This window comes from Python bivittatus, unplaced genomic scaffold (genome assembly GCF_059951505.1).
Source record: "Python bivittatus isolate LINGU-HERP-01145 unplaced genomic scaffold, Pbiv_v1 ctg000480_np1212, whole genome shotgun sequence".
NCBI classification, from domain to species: Eukaryota; Metazoa; Chordata; class Lepidosauria; order Squamata; family Pythonidae; genus Python; species Python bivittatus.
Genome location: NW_028277075.1, coordinates 44,250,321 through 44,266,652, shown reverse-complemented (window position 1 = coordinate 44,266,652; position 16,332 = coordinate 44,250,321). Strand labels below are relative to the sequence as shown.

Genomic DNA, 16,332 nt, shown 5'->3' with positions numbered 1-16,332 from the left:
CAACTTTAATAAAGTTGATTTTTGTTTGTTTCGAGGGAATCCTGGAGTTGACCAGTTGCCTTCTAGCACCCACCTCAGCTTGGTTGAGCTACAGACTCCCAAAGTTTTGTTTTATTTTATTTTATTTATTTACAAATTTATATATCCCGCCCATCTCACCGTGCAAGCAACTCTTGTTCGGTTTCCGTTCCTGTAGTTTAGCCTTTCCCCCTTCAATTCTCTCTCAGTTCCCCCCAAAGGTCTGGTGGAAAAATGAGAAACTGGTTGTAAAGAAGGGGTAGAGGCAGCAAAGAGACCTAAATTTCCTAATTTTTCATGCCCTGGTGCAAGATACCTCAGAACTGAAGCGCCCAAAGGGAGGGGCTGGTTTCACCCCAAGAGCGCCTTCATTATTCTGCAAAGCTACGCATGCCGCTTGCTCTCTGTCTTTTTTCTCTGTGGCCTACCTATTTTTGTGGTATTGTAGCTCAGCTGGGGGCCAGACTATTTCAGTAACCTCTGCTAACTAATCGAGAGTATTGCCAGAAAACCGTCACCCTGATACATGACAATCACCCATAATGTGGCCACGTTCTGCATAGCTGCTGTGGATGTGCAGAAACAACTGACTATCGCACGTGGCTGACATCGTCTTATCTGATTCACGTATCTTCTGTTATATAAGATTGAAATACAGACTCCATTACTCTAAGTACCATATTTAATAATTATTTGAATACTTTGGATTATTAGAACTCAGAGTACATTCATACAAATATTCACCTTTTCAGTTTATGACACCTATATGGAGGGCTGGTTGGGGTTTTTTCCCCCTTTTTTCTTTGTTGTATTTCATTTATATATGTTCTGTTTAACTGGTCACTGACCAAAATAAAATATTCTCTCTCTCTGTCTCTCCCTCACAATGCTGCCTTTGATGATGGATCGTGGGCAACTCTCCCAAGCACCCAGAGAACCCAGTGATCAAAGGCAGAAAAGCAAGGTTAATCAGTGGCCATATACCAGTGATCTTGTCAAGCTTGGCATTCCAATAAAGCAAGTGGAAAAGTGAGAACTTACTTTTCACACCATCTGAACTTTTTATTTTAGTGGGAGTAAGATGCTTTCAGGTTGGTTCAGCACAAGTTATTTCTTTGCTGCATAATTAGGAAGCTACTGCTTTGTTTTTTCTTTATCCCCACAAAAGGATTACTGCCCTTAAACTCACAACAGATCCAGCCGAAACTCTGCAGGGTTTGTGTTCTCCTGAAGGGTTTATCATCCCAAATGTTTTCATCAAGTTGGTTTGGCCTTGAATCACAAACTTGACTCAGATCACACCATTTTCAAATCTCAGACCTATTAAAAAGTAGTCTATCTCCTACAAACTTGAAGCGCTCCTTGTGATGTGGAAAATAATGTTGGCAACAATCACTTGGGTGAACTGCCCCATCCACAGTGATGTTGAGCCAAACAGGAATGACACAGTCTGAAAGAGCCACACTAGAGCCTGATGTCTTGCTAGATTCTTCCTTCAGAAGCCAATTGCTCTTGCCAGGTAAAGACAAAGACCTTTGGCCACAAGTGTCTAGATGGAAAAACTCAGAGACCAATAAGACAAGTGAGTTCACACCCATCTGAAGCCCCAAAGAAGGCACAATAGGACAAAAAGGCAAACGAGCAGATGGAATTCATAGCCAGGTTCCACATTAGGTATTATTTACTAGGTATGTGGAAAGCATTCAGAAGAAAAGTTTAACAAAGTGTATGTTGTTTCTGCCCACCTCACCAGATCCAACAGGGTGGGCATGTTCCTGGTCCTGTTGATTAAACCAGGGTTCCTCAGCCTTAGCAACTTTAAGATGGGTGGACTTCAACTCCCAGAATTCCCCAGCCAACATGGCTGGCTGGGGATTCTGGGAGTTGAAGTCCACCCATCTGAAAGTTTCTGAGGTTGAGGAACCCTGGATAAAACACCTGGTGGGACCTAGAAAGCATGTCTTTCCAGTTGCAGCCCCTGGAACACCATATCCCCTGAGGCTCATGGAGCCTTGACCCTACTACCATTTCAGAAGTCCTTGAAGACCTGAGTGTTTCCTTGGGTGTGGGATCTGTACATCAAGTGAGCCCATCACTGTGAGTTTGTGCTTTGTAATGATTGGAGTTGGGTCTGTCCTCAGCTATCATTATTCTTATTGTTCATTTTGGTCTGGTTTTAATCCTATGTGTGCCACCCAGAATTGCAATTGTGGAATGGGCAGCTGAATAAAATGATTAAATAAATACATAGAAGCATTCCTCCTCCCAGCCTTAAAACAAAGGAGTCCTTGGGAGACTTGTTTGACTAGTTCCAGTCCCAGCGGGCAGGCGGTCCTCCACAGCAGCCCTGCAAGGTGGCAGAGAAGCAGGTGCTTTTATTTATTTATTTTGTTTAGCAAATTTATATAGCCACCCATCTCACTGAATGTGACTCTGGGCGGCGTACGACCAGCAACAATTAAAACAATCTCACAACCATTAAGACACATAAATACGCATAAAGAAAAATAAAGAAAAAGCAAAATTGCAGGAGAATAACAACCAGCTAGGCACAATACAACTACCTCATAGGCTTCCCATGGGATCTGCAAGGTTGCTGAGAAAACCACTTTTTTAAGGGCTTTCTGGAAGGCTAACAGGGTTGGAGGCAACCTCACCTCGGGGGGAATGATGTTCCAGAGGGCGGAAGTTACTGTCAAGAAGGCACCTCTTTTGGGTCCCATTAGATGGAACTCTTTAGCAGATGGGACCCACAACATAGCCCTCCTGCTGGACGTGATGGGATGGATAGATGTAATTGGGAAGAGGTGATCCCTCAAATAACCTGGCCCCATGCCATGTAGGGCTTTTAAGTTCAGTAACAGCATATGAATTACACCTGGAAGCAGACTGGCAGCCAACACAGCTCATAGAACAGAGGTGTAATGTGTGCCATCCTGGGAGTGCACATAACTGTCCATGCAGCCACACTCTGTACCAGCTGAAGTTCTTGGATGCTGTTCAAGGACAGCCCCATGTAGAACATGTTACAGTAGTCCATTCTGGAGGTGACCAGGACATGAGTAACTGTGAGTAGAGCCACATGGTCTTTTTAGCATTTTAGGGATGGGGGGGAGGACTTCCTTTGCACTATCATGCTTTGCCAAATGCTCCCTTTTGAATACTTTCCACAACCCCATCATTTGCCCTATGGTGGGATGATAGCAATATCAGAAATAGTTGTCAGACAAGTCCATTGCTTTACAGCTATTTTGGAAGATTGAATTAGCAGCAAGCAGCAGGAGTATCTACAGGGTACAGTTAAAAAAAGTCAAGATGGCGGTCACGATAATTTCATCAAAGCTCTACCTGTTTTTTATGTGTGACACACCTGAAAAACAGGCAAAGCTTTGATCTGACAACAAATCTTTAAAATTTTTTTGGGGTAGATGATTAAGTTGAACCATAAAGGAGTCAATTGGAAAGAATTACATAAAAAGAAAACAAACCTACATATGCAAACCCAAATATTTATCTGTTACAAGGAGCCTCTTTCTTAGAAAAATGTAACATGTCTCATAAGGAGTAGGCATTGTTTTCTGTACATCTGTCGCCATTACCCTGTGCCTCCAAATTTTGATCAAGCCTCATGAGTGTAATCTAATGGTCCATCTCTAAAGAATAGACAGATTTACTTAATGTAAATGTCCTTCAGAAATAATCTGGGGTGGGGGTAAAAATGTTTTAGAAGAACTGCAACATTGACTTTGTACTATATGGGTCAATATGGACTTGGAAACATTTCTTCACAATCTTTTTCTTTATTAAACTCACCTCTCCCAAAAATCAAAGTACAAATATCAACTTCATTACTGTCCGTGATAAGTGTCACATGACAAAATTAAAAGCAGAAGAGCATCATACAGTGTAGAAGTTAAAAAAATAAAAATAAAAACAGTCAATAAATACTCAGAAAGTAAATCATTTAATGAAGTTAGACAAAATTTCTTATGAGAACCTTTCTTTGAATCTTCATCAAAAGACAGCCCATTCAAAGAACAAAATTTAATGCCAGCAAAGCTGAAAATTTGAAATGGAGCTGTCCTTCCACTTTTGTATAATATTCTTAGCTCCAGCCCATAACATGTCTATAACTCTTGATACGTCACATGATAAGGTGTAGGCTAGGAGAACATAGTCACCTTTAACAAAGAGCAATACTTATGTTATTTGAATTTCAGACCAAAATGTCACAGGAGCTACATATTGTTTATTTTAGTTATTTTAGTCATTAAACAAATTTATATGGCCACTCATCTAACCAGTGGAATCTCTGAGTAGTTCCATCTGACTGGATGTAGTCAGAGTCCTATTTCAATTCATTTGTGTTTGCTACCATCTGGTGGCCGGTTTCAATTAATCTGCCTTGTTAAAAAAATCCTCTATGAAAGATGCTCAGACTTGTAAAATATAAAGAAATTGGTAGTTTGATACAGTCAACATTAGTGGTTTTCCTATTGTAGTGGCTTATTTTGTATATTGATGTTATGCCTAATTTAAATAAGCAGTTCCAAATAATCCAGCTATGGGAAAGAAGAAGAAAAAACAACTGGTTCTACACATCTGAAGAACTGAAGTCCGAGGACTTGCTATCATCTAAGAGCTCAAATTATAAGTATATAGTAGCTTATTCCCTCTAAGTGATAAATACCAGCTACTAGAACAGCCTGAGTTGTGGAGAATGGAAGACTTGCATCTTCATTCTCTGACCGAGGAGGAGTTCCTTTCCAGGCAGCTGTGCATGGTAACAAAACCATCAGTCCCTCTGATTGGTCTAAGATGCAGTGGTCAGAAATTATAACTGCAGGCACAAACATGGTTAAACAGTGTCTCCTAACTGCTGAAACTGTGTCTTCTATTTAGAAAAAACCTGTTGGTAATAACTGAAAACTCAATAGGCTTCTATATAGTATTCCTTAAATTGCTAGTTTAAAATGGAGGGAAACCCAAGGTTTCTATCAGAAAGACTCCTGAGCTTTTTGCTAATAAAGGAAGTCAGTGGAATAACCAGGTTGTGAGCGAACCCACCTCTTCTCAAACACATCAGCAGAACTGAGTGCCATTCCATGAATGCTTTTGTCAAAGGTAACAATATTAGCAAAAGAGATTGGCAACTGTGGAAAGCAATCATCTTCTAAATCTGGGATTTTCCATTCTTAATTTTGGTAGCACTTTCCCATTCAAGACTGGTGGCAACTGTGGCAGGTGGCAACTGTGGCCAAGAAGCCCTTTGCACAGCTCCCTCTGCTATGCTAGTTGTGCCCCTTCCTAGATTGAGAGGCCCTTCAGATAGTCACTCATGCCCTAGTCACCTTATGGCTCAAATTATTACAACCCACTTTATATGGGGCTGCCTTTGATGAACTCTGAAGGTTCAACTGCTTTGAATGTGGTGGCATGGACAGTGATGGCCATGCCTTGCTATGCCCATGTGACACCCCTGGTCCACAAGCTGCACTGGCTACCAGTTTGTTTCAAGGTGCTGGTTATCACTATAAATCCTTACATGGCATGAGGCCTGGTTATTTGAGGGACCACCTACCTCCCACTGTCTACCTGGCCATTACTGGCTGACAGAGTTGGTGTGGTCTGGCTCACTTCAATTAAACAGTACCATCTATCAGGATCCAGGAAGTGTGCCTTTTCTGTCACAGCACCTGATTTCTGGAATGAGATCTCTCCTGAGATCTGCGTGGCTCCCACTCCGATGGTGTTCCAGAAGGCTGTGAAGATTTGGCTGCTCTCCCAGGCCTTGGGTTAGGGTGGATGGAGCCCCTTGTTGGATGTTTTTGTACTGTATATGTTTTTTGTACTGAGTGGCTGGATCCTACCTTGTTTATCTATTTTGTATTTTTTTTATCTTGTTTTTGTTATATTGTGAGCCACTCAGACTCAGTTCTGAGTCAGGTGGTACCTAAATCAAGATCAGTCAATCTTTCTTGTAAGCCACTTTTATATTGCCAAATGTCTCAGGTATACTTGGAATTGGTACAAAGTACAATGATGACAGCAGTTTTTTCAAGTTTGAATGCCCACCTATTCCCCTAATGTTTTTCATGATGAAGACATTTTGAAGTCTGTATATCCATTCCATGTATTTCGAGACACTATTTAGACCATTGTTCCAAGAGCCATCAAACTGGCATAACTCCAAATCAGTCAATTGTACAGAGGCAAACAATTAGGATAATGAAAAGTCTGATAAAGTGACCTTGAAGAGAAAAGGCAAAGCATAATGTAAACAGCCTTTAAAATAATCTCTGCTTGAAGCTCTCCCTGAAGAAGAGACGCCAAAGAATTATTTCAGTTTCTTACCAAAAATTTGACAAGCTGAAATTCTATGCAGGATCAAAATCTTTGACTTGGCTACATATAGGTGTTGCTTCACTGAAAATCTTACTATATCCTAGTTTGCCAGGGCAGACAAAGAAGAGCTACAGTAGAATTTAACCCAAGAAGCTCACCTATTGACCAGACTGAGGAAATTTGCTTGGAGTGGCTGTTGACTAGTCCATCGAACTTTTGACTTTCCAGCAGGTGGAGGCAGGGTCAGAAATCCTAAAGCTATTTTAGAATTAAGTGGACTGCAGCCTGGAGTATAATCTAGAATATTCTTGCCTGGAGTTATCATCATTCATGATCTGACAGATACTTCTTGGACTGTCACTGAAAAAATCCAAGATGAATATTGCGGAGACTGCTGATACCACAGAGCCCAAGGCTCTTTATGTCATCATGATCTAGCTCATGACTTCTTTAGACCAACCAGTAAAGGATAATTGAGAGATAATCTCAATTGACTCACAAGATCTCTTCGATATTTGGAATATTACTTGATATTAAAAAGATACGATTCTACCCTCCTGTGAGTCATAGAGCACTTTGACCTCATATAAGAACCAGAGAATTTGAGGATGGGCAGCTAGTTTGTACACACCGTTTTTGTGTTGTACTTGTTGTAAGCTAATGCATCCACCAAGAATGTGAGCATCAAGTCCAACTCCAAACCCTGGTTTGATTTGGAATGTGTTGTAGCTAAAGTGCAGTCAGTAGAAATGTTCAGGGAGACTATAGAGCTAGTAAAGACCATCATCTGTGGGAGCTGGTGTGTGATTTGAAAAAGTCTTACTTATCCCTGTTAAAGAAGTAAAAAAGGCAGTTCAGTTGGAAACTGCACTAAGCTAGCCCAAATGGACAGAAATAACAATTCTTTAGCATTTTGGCATCTGGTAGCTGATTCCTTTCCAAAACATTCTGCTGGCCAGCTAGTTTGATTCTTCCTGAGGTCTCCGTGTTACTCAGTGATGATCAAAATGATTCAAATTTTCGTGGATTGTCCTTAGCTAACAGCCCAGAGTGGCCACCTGGGGCCCTTACTAAGATCCATAAACTTCTCCTGAAAAAAGAGTGAAGCAACTGAGGGATGTGTTACCCCAGCTGAGCTCTTAAAGACAAATACTGATTAATGGGCCTCAGCACTGCCTTTCTGTACACTTTTATTGAACCCTCTCTCCAGAGTCAGAAACAAAAATATTTACTCCAGCCAACTAACTGACCTACATTGTGTGTTTGCTGCCTAGGAGTCTTCTCCCTAGTAAAATTTAACATCATGCTTTCTATATTACTGGCAGGGAGATATAACTAAACCCTGGTTCAGAACTAAATATGCTCCTGCTAATTGATAACATTAAGTCTGTTACACATGTTTTAATGTATTTTCCTTCTTCACTGACTCATGCTTATACTTAAGATCTCTTTGACAGAATGGACAAGAGCACTGTTTGTCATCCTGTCATATGATCACCCACATACAACCTGGGGAGGGATCTGGGAAAGGAACAAAGTAAGTTTCTTTTCTCACACATAACCTGTGTATGGGAAGAAAGTTGAAATAGACTAGGAAACTGGGAATGGTGGAGAAAGGAGATGGTTGGCAAGCAAAGATGGGATTAGGCAGGGATGAAATTCTGAATAGATGTGGATTCCAGGATGACTCAAACCCACTGAAGTGGAATTAGCAAAGGGCAGTGTTTCTTAAACTTTTTTCTCTCAGTACCCCTTCTTTAAAACCCACTTTTAAAAATTATGGAGGACCCCAAAACAACTTTTGTTTGTACGGGTTATATTTATCAATATTTACTGTATTAAAAATTAAAATTGAAGCATTTGCTGCAACTATCACTTCTCATGATTGTTTGATGGGATTTTAATATTGTATTATTTTTCAGCATAGGCTGGCAAATAATTTTGATTTCATGAACCTCTGAGATGGTCTTGAGGGACCCCCCAAGGGTCCTAGGACCACACTTTAAGAAACACTGGCATAGGGGATTGCAATGCAAGGAGGAAGATGCACAATTGGATATATCTACAGGTAATCCTGGCATAATGACCACAATTGGGACCAATGACACATCACATGACCACCACTTGCAATTTTACTGCCGGCTTCTCCATTTGACTCTGCTCGTTGGAAGCCGGCTGTGAAGCACACAAATGGTGATCATGTGACCATTGGATGTTATGATGGTTGCAAATGCCTGCTGGTTGCGAAGCGCCTGAATCTCGATCATGTGACCACAGGGAGACTGCAAGGATGCATCATAAAATTACCTTTTCAGTGCCATCATAACGGTCAATAAACAGGGCAGTTGTTAAGCAAGGACTACCTATACTGTGTGAAAATATCCAGAGAGAGAAGACAGTTTCAAGGCAGAAGAAAGGAGATCCACCTTTTGGTAGCCATATGAGTTTGCCTGCTAAATTTTAACCCTTTATTAACTTTTTGGGAAATTTAATAGCAGGTACATTTTAGGACAGGCACACTGTCATGTTGCCAGAAACAGGACAATTGCTGGCAGAGAGAGAGAGAGAGTTAAAGATTTAAAGATTAACTGTAGCACAGGAAAGTCATAAAGTAATGTACCACATTGTAATTTTGAAAAACTGACACAAGAGGAAGGGAACTGCAGCGTCTGTTTGTATGTGTTACTTGAATTCCACTTGCTTAGTTTCTGGCTGGAAAAGTCAGTTCAATGTCCTTCTATCCTTGTTATGCTAAGAATAAAGAAAAAAAATCAACAAGGTTCACAAGAAAGACCTTGCTTGTCATATTTTGTCTGATAAATCCTGAGAATGAATGACAACTCCATGTTTTGTTAAAATTGCTCTGGCTGGTTAGAAGAGGAGAAAGTGCTATTCCTCCTGGTCAATGTCTATCCAATTGTTTTTATCTTTCATATTGTATATGTAATATACTTCTCTTATTTTTTGCATATATGAACCTTGCAGATCGAATATGTATAAATGGTTGAAAAGCTATTCAATCTGTCTACCTAACTCATAATGATATTGTCAGAAAAATGTTTTCATTTCTTCAGATACAAAATGAATAATAAGCAATAATAGCAATACTGACCAGACAGCGGAGGCGCAAATTGGGATCCTGCCCCCCCCCCGCCCCAGTGAGTGTAGAGTTTTAAATTAAGGTTCAGTAGTTGTCATCTGTCCCTTGCAGCTGGTCATCTTACAATAGACTTCTTCAATCTGGGTTCATATACAGTAAATGTTGCGTTTCCGTTCCCTCTCAGCCTACATAATTGTGGAAATGAGACCACTTTGAGAAACTTTCCCTGATTTAATTTCTGTTCAGAGATGACCACATAAATCCTGCACAGACCCCATCTTCCATACATGCAGATGTTTCTTGGTGGATAAGGACCACTTACTTAGCCATTTTGACATTAATAGGATCAAAATAAAAATACCTGGATTTAGAACAGAAAGACATTGTATTGATGAACTAGAGACACTGCTACAGTCTTTTGCATTGTCATTTATATTGTGAATGAGCTATGCAAAATATGTTTCAATCCCGATGTAGCTTAAGGCAATAAAAATGGCAGCAAGAGCATTACATCTGAATAAATAAGCATCAAATTTATTGAATCATGAATAATTTAAGACTGGCACAATCATTAGCTTTATTCTCCATGACACAGGACATGGGTGGGAGGGAAGGAAGAGGGAAGGGGAGCCCAAGGGTGGTATGATCCAAAACAGGCCAGTTGCAGATTCCAATCCTAAATGGAAACATAAAATTAAATAGAGAGGAGGAGGAAAGGGATCATACTGTACACAAAATACTCAATTCCTAGTTTTTCTCTTTTAAAAATGGCTAGAAAAAATTCATCAAAATGCAGCACTTGTAATCAATTATTTACATTTCTATGTTACAGTGAAAAAAATGTACATCTTAGAGAACTTTTCTCATAAATGGTTCCACTGGAAACAACTAGATCAAAACAGCAACCTTCCATTTAATAGCCACATTTTTTCTTTCATTTTCCTTAAAAGAGAATTGCCACATTTAGACAAAGTTCAAGACACAAAATAACCAAAAAAAAAAAAAGTATTAACAGTACAGTATTTTAGGGTTGGATTTTTTTTGGAAAAATATACCAAAACAGGAGGTTAGCCAAACCCTCCCTGTCTCTTCATCAGCTTAAAACCAAAATTGCATCTAACATATGACATGACTTGCACAATTCTAAACAGTTGTGTAGCAAAGAGAAAACAAAGCTTCCAATTTCTAACTCAATGCGAATGTTGCATAGTCTTGTACTAAAACAACAGGAAATCATGCCAGCTTTGTGCACTGGGACAGGGTGGGTGGGGGTGGGGGAATAAAGAAAAACTGGAAGCAATCCGGACGAAGTATTTTGTCATTTTAAAAGGAAAAGGTACAGATTCACCTCAACTGAGCTAGTTAAAAAATGTGCGTAACAGGCAACCCTGCTTCCCGAAGCTTTAGAAGTTAGTTTGCGATAACTAAAAAGAGCAAGATTCCACATGAATTATTTCTCAGTAATCTAAGCAATTTCTATTAGAGATCAAGAAAAGTTCAAATTCTTTTCTATTTATGGCAGCAGAACAGCCAGCAGTGTTTTAGACAGACTCAACTAAATGTGTCAATAAATGAGGCTCTGGGGCTGAGTCACCTCAGCTGCCAACCTGAGTCATAATTTGAATGTCATTTTTGTCAGTCTTAATTCGAGCAAGCATTTCTTGTGCCACTCGAGGTAGCCATATATAGGCAAATCTTCAATGCAAGACCATTTATCCAATCATTTCACTCCCATTTTTTTTTTTTAAAAAAGAGCTTCCCTTCCTTCAAAATGTTCAGTTGAACTCTTGCCCCCAGTATATGCAAAAGAGAGCATTCATGCACAAGGAACTGGCTGGATCATGATCAATATGCAACCATTTCTTATAGAAGACATTTTGCATATTTTAAATACATTTACAGGAAGTCATGTTGTCAAAGAATAAGTATCCACACATTGCATCTCTATGGAAATCACTTGCAGCAGGAACTGGAAAGAAATACATAAGAACGAATTCTAAATATTTGTTTCAATAGATTATGATACAGTCAGATTTATACTCACTCTCCTGGCCATCATACAAATGATGTAACTAGATTGTTTGCTTATCCCACAGGCCAGTTGCCATTTTGGATCAGATGATCAGACTTCCTGAGTGTTTCTATATACAAAGTTGCCAATATTGGCAAATTGGTGCTCTCCAGGTAGATTAGCGCTCCCATGTTGTGATGACTGGACATGCAGGTAAGCTCACTGAATTCTAACAGAAAACACCTGAGAGGCTTCAAGATATAGTCATCAAGGAACCTATTATATTACAATCCTAGATTTGTCTGGAACAAATAGATAAAATCCCTTTTCCTAGTAGGTAAATAGCAGGAAAATGACACCTGCGTAGATGCTCCATAGAACGTGTATGTAATGTGTGACTGCTGCTTACTGACAGCATGGCAGCTGGAAAACTGATCACCACAACAGTCTTGCTATGTCCCTTGCCAAATGAAACAGAGAAATGCTATTCTCTTCCACTATCCTTAGGGAAAGTACACAGGCCATCTTCCTCCAGTGGAGGATTTTTCCCTCCAAATCATTTCCATAGACGGCAATTTCTCTTCTAATGGAGGGTTTTTCTCTAGTGGACCACTTTAGAATATAGGTGGGTCTCATGCTTGAATGCTCATTCAAATTCTACAGATGGAAAGTGTTCATAAGGAGAAGGCTAGAAAGAGAATGCTCTCCACATGAATGGAAATCAACTTCCTGCAACCCTGGAATATTTGATCAAGCGTTTTCAAGTTTGCATCTCATAGTTCTTGCTAAGAAAGCAGGAGGAGGGTGTTGAAGAGCTAGCTGTGCCTAATATAATAGTTGGATCACTTTAGGATTATGAATCACTCTGGTCTATTTTCAGTAATCTGATTAGAATTAGCATTAGACTTTTTTTTTCTATTTTGTTAAGAAAAAAAAAAATTCAAGAATTCGCACTTGATTCAACAGTTAACGCCCACTGTTACTTTGTTATACTAAGAAACACATATATAATGCTAGCAAGGTCACAAAAAGCTCAAAGGACAATGGGTTGAGTTCACTAAAAGCAGAAGATCATGAGGTATAAGAAAAGCTACCCATTCAGTAAATTTGTCAAGGTAGCAAAACCTTGTGTCTGTTGCATCATATTAATCCTATAAACACTACCTTAAAAATTGTAGCAAATATTCTACCTGCATATTTTAAAACAAAACAAAACATTTTCTTTTAGTCGTGATGCCATTCAGTGCCACAAAAAAAGGTCTGCTTTTGCCTCGACTGGATAAACAACATCCAATTAAATGTTGCTTAAAAGTTGATGTAGAGATCTTAAAAAGCTGTTTCCCTCTTTCTGTATCTCTTCCTTGATTTTTGTTACATTTAGAAACAAGGGGTATCAGATATCTTATTACAAACAATACCCACATCACTGTATTCCAAGAGATGACTTCTATAGCCCTGTTTTGTTTAGTTCTTTAAAAATCACAATCTACAACACTAATGGAATTAAAATACAACCATAGAAAGTCAGTAAGGCATCACTTTTAAAAAATCAGCACCCAAAGATAGCTGAAAAGGCTTGCATGGGTTTGTGTTTGTGTGCGTGTGTGTGCGCGTGTGTGTTGTTGAGAACCTCGGTTCTAGTTTGAGGTATAGCCTGAGACAGCTGACATAATATCAGCTATTGTTTTTTCAAATGACACCAGTTGGTGTCCACATTTTTGTGAATTTTCTCGTTTCCCAGCAGGAGCACCAAGCTGGCTTTACCACCACCACCCCATGAACGTTTCTTCTGTGCATTCAGAGATGAGGAAGATAAGGAGGTCCACAGAGTCATCATGTTCTCTTCTTAGCTATTAGTTTAAAAACAAATAAAAAAAGCTTTATAGAAAAAAACTTTCCTTTACTTCAAGTTAAGTAAAGACTTAAGACTTTACTTGGTTAAGTAAAATGAAGTAAAAATCTACCAATTTTTTTTTAAAAAAGAGGCAGTTTATTATTGTGAGAGATTCACTCATGTTCAGTCCCAATTTTTATATGATGGTTGAAGATAGCTATTTATCCACCTGTTCACATGCGATGACTCTGACAAGAAGATATTGATCCATATCTTCATATGAGATGATTCTCAAGCAATACCAAACTTTGCCCTAAGGAATTAGCAAAACAATCCTGTCTTTTCAGAGAGCTTTGAAGTTTGAACCTAAGGCACCATTTTCAGCCTTGCTGAGTGCTTGAATGAGAGGAGCCATTTTCTGACTCTTTCTCCCTTGCTGGGTAGCTTTTTTTTCCATTTTATAAAATATGTCTGACTGAAACGAATACAAGGAAAGAAATCCACACCAGTTCCTGAGCTGGAGGAGATTAACAGCCAATCTGGGAACTTGGAGGGCTTCAAATGCAATGGATCTGCAGCCCCGCTTGGTGTGCTTCCCTGCTCCACCTCCAGCGCAGTGCAGGCTATCCTTTCTAATAACATATTCCTACACAGGCCTTAGAGAATTTGTGGGGCGAGGAGCTTGGATTTTCTCTTTTTTCCTTTCAGAAAGGGAAAATGAAAGAGTGCCACGGTCCTGGGTATAGAAAAACATAAGATTGTATTCTTAAATACCAAATTTAACAGGCACCACACCTGTCATTCAAGTATTCTCTTTATATGTAGGATGTGCCTCCTAGATGCATTCTCCAAGTTATCATTTCTCCCTGGCTCCATGCAAATGCCTGCACATTCAGTGCAATCTCTGACAAAGGACATCCAGAGATAATTTCTGACTGCCATTTGAATATAAAGATGTTAGGGAGACAGGACCAGTAGGGCTTAGCATGCTAGGTGGGTAGCTGTTAGATGTGGTCCTCATTTACCCTTTGTGCAGAAAGGATGTCTGCAAAGGACAAGTAAAAACAGATGCCAAATATTTCCAAATATTAAAACAGCTAAATACCAGTAACCCCAAGAGACTTTACACTGCTCAATAAAATGGAAGCCTCTCATGTCTCAAAGCAAGCCATTTAGAAGAATGGAACTTTAGGAATAGATTGCTCTATGACATGAGGTCAAGGGGATGAAAGAGTAAGAAACTGTACTGCACAGTAGAAGAACGGAATAATCTTTTCAATCCAGAGAATTGTCGTTTCCAAGCTTTGTTGAACATTTGATATAATTATGGAATGATCCCAAAACCTGAATGAATGGTTTGAGGAAATGACACCCACATGTTATGTACTTGAGGCTGGTATCCACAGAATAGTTGGGAATCCAGGGACAGACAGACTGGTGCGTTGTTTTCACTTTTTACAAAGCACATCTTCTAGTTGCAGAGAAAAGCTGATATCCAGGTTTAAGAAGAAACTTGTCTCTTCAGCAGTAAGAATTCTGAAGCAAATATGAAAACAACTTTTAGCAGCTTGTTTTGGTCTTTCTTATACGTGTTGTTCCCATACTTTGGATCATGGCTAAAATACTCCATGATTGTTGCTTTAATTAACACTGGCAGCTTCAGAGTGATTTTAAAAGGATGTGCAGCTGCTGTGCTCAGAGGATTGAGCCCAATGCTTGGTTCTATATAAACAAGTGAAATAATAATAATAATAATAATAATAATAATAATAATAATAATAATAATAAAAAAAAAGGGTCCAGGGTCTCAAATTGGAGAAGACCTCTTTTTTGCATGTGTATATGTGAATATTTTAAACTTCCCTGTTTCTCCTCTCTTTGCCTTTTATGGAATGTTATTACCAAGGCAAGTGATTATTACAGCACCAGAATTATCTGAGGTTAGATTGAAAAAAAAGATGACTTGGAAAAATCAGCCATTAGTGAGTTTGTACTGAAGCAGCATAGCTGAGATCCACTCCCTTTTTGGACATGAAGTGGCACAATGCTTCTTGGGTTCATAACTTCGATGGTGAATGTTTTTTTTCATTTATTGCCTCCAACGCACTCTCCCCAGAGATTGTGATAACTAATGGAGTACATCGTATGTGAATTAAACACAATTCTCTTGCACCTCAGGTTTTCCCCTGCTCTCCTCCCCTGCACCCATGTAATGAAATCTACTCCAGAAGTCCCTCTAAATACTGGAGCAGGTTTAGGGGTAGGCGGCAGGGAATCAGAGATAATGGGAATCCACTCCACAAGCAGATGCTGTTTGGTCAATGGACAGACACAACTAGATAAGCACCATTGTTTTTATGAAAATAATGTGTTCAGTGTCGTAGGCATGTGAGCTCACAGCAATGTAAACTACAAAACAAAACAAAAACAAAATAGTGCAGTTCTTATTAAGGAAAACAAAACACGAGATATAAAACATCGGCTGGGTTGCCTGCACCCATCTTTGACACTGAATGGGGGAGGCAGAGAGGGTGGAAGAGACTGTATTGTTCTTGCAGCTCTAATACTGAGATGTCCTTCTGGGCCAAGGATCAATTCTCTCCATGGCTTGGTGATTCATTTTTCTAAGGGAGGCAAAGGATGGATCACTGGAAGCAACCATTTCTAGTTCTGATTCATAATGTTGACTCCAGGGATGAGTCAAGGATATCATCATGATGGCTATTGCTGTTGGAGTCACTGTCATAACTCTGGGGACTTGAATAATTAGCTGCCTCCTGCAACCTCATCAGCATGTTCATCTGGTGAAATACAGAAAGAAAAATATTACTTGACCATCATGGTCAGTTATCTCTCTTGGGTAATTGAAGCAGACATGGAGTTCATGAACTGCCCCTGCAATTAGCAATTTGGGCTGGTCTCAGAGAATACCAGGTTTCTAAAAAGACTTCATACTGACTCTGCCCATACAACTGTGAGCCTTTAAAGCAGAATTCCTCAATTTGGTAGGACCTGCCATACTAC

The 16,332-nt window shown here is 39.5% G+C and overlaps 1 protein-coding gene across 6 annotated transcripts in view; it reads right to left on the bottom strand.

The window, feature by feature from the left end:
• Positions 1–9,970: 9,970 nt before the first annotated feature.
• NAV2 (neuron navigator 2) overlaps positions 9,971–16,332 on the bottom strand; it is a 307,819-nt gene continuing 301,457 nt past the window's right edge. For 5 of the 6 annotated variants that reach the window (XM_088145827.1, XM_088145829.1, XM_088145828.1 and 2 more), the window contains one exon: positions 9,971–16,109. In XM_088145827.1, the coding sequence (XP_088001953.1) occupies positions 15,984–16,109 (126 nt within the window). In that variant the 3' untranslated portion in view covers positions 9,971–15,983. The remainder of the gene's footprint in view (positions 16,110–16,332) is intronic. The other variant, XR_015797036.1, reaches the window with a different exon arrangement.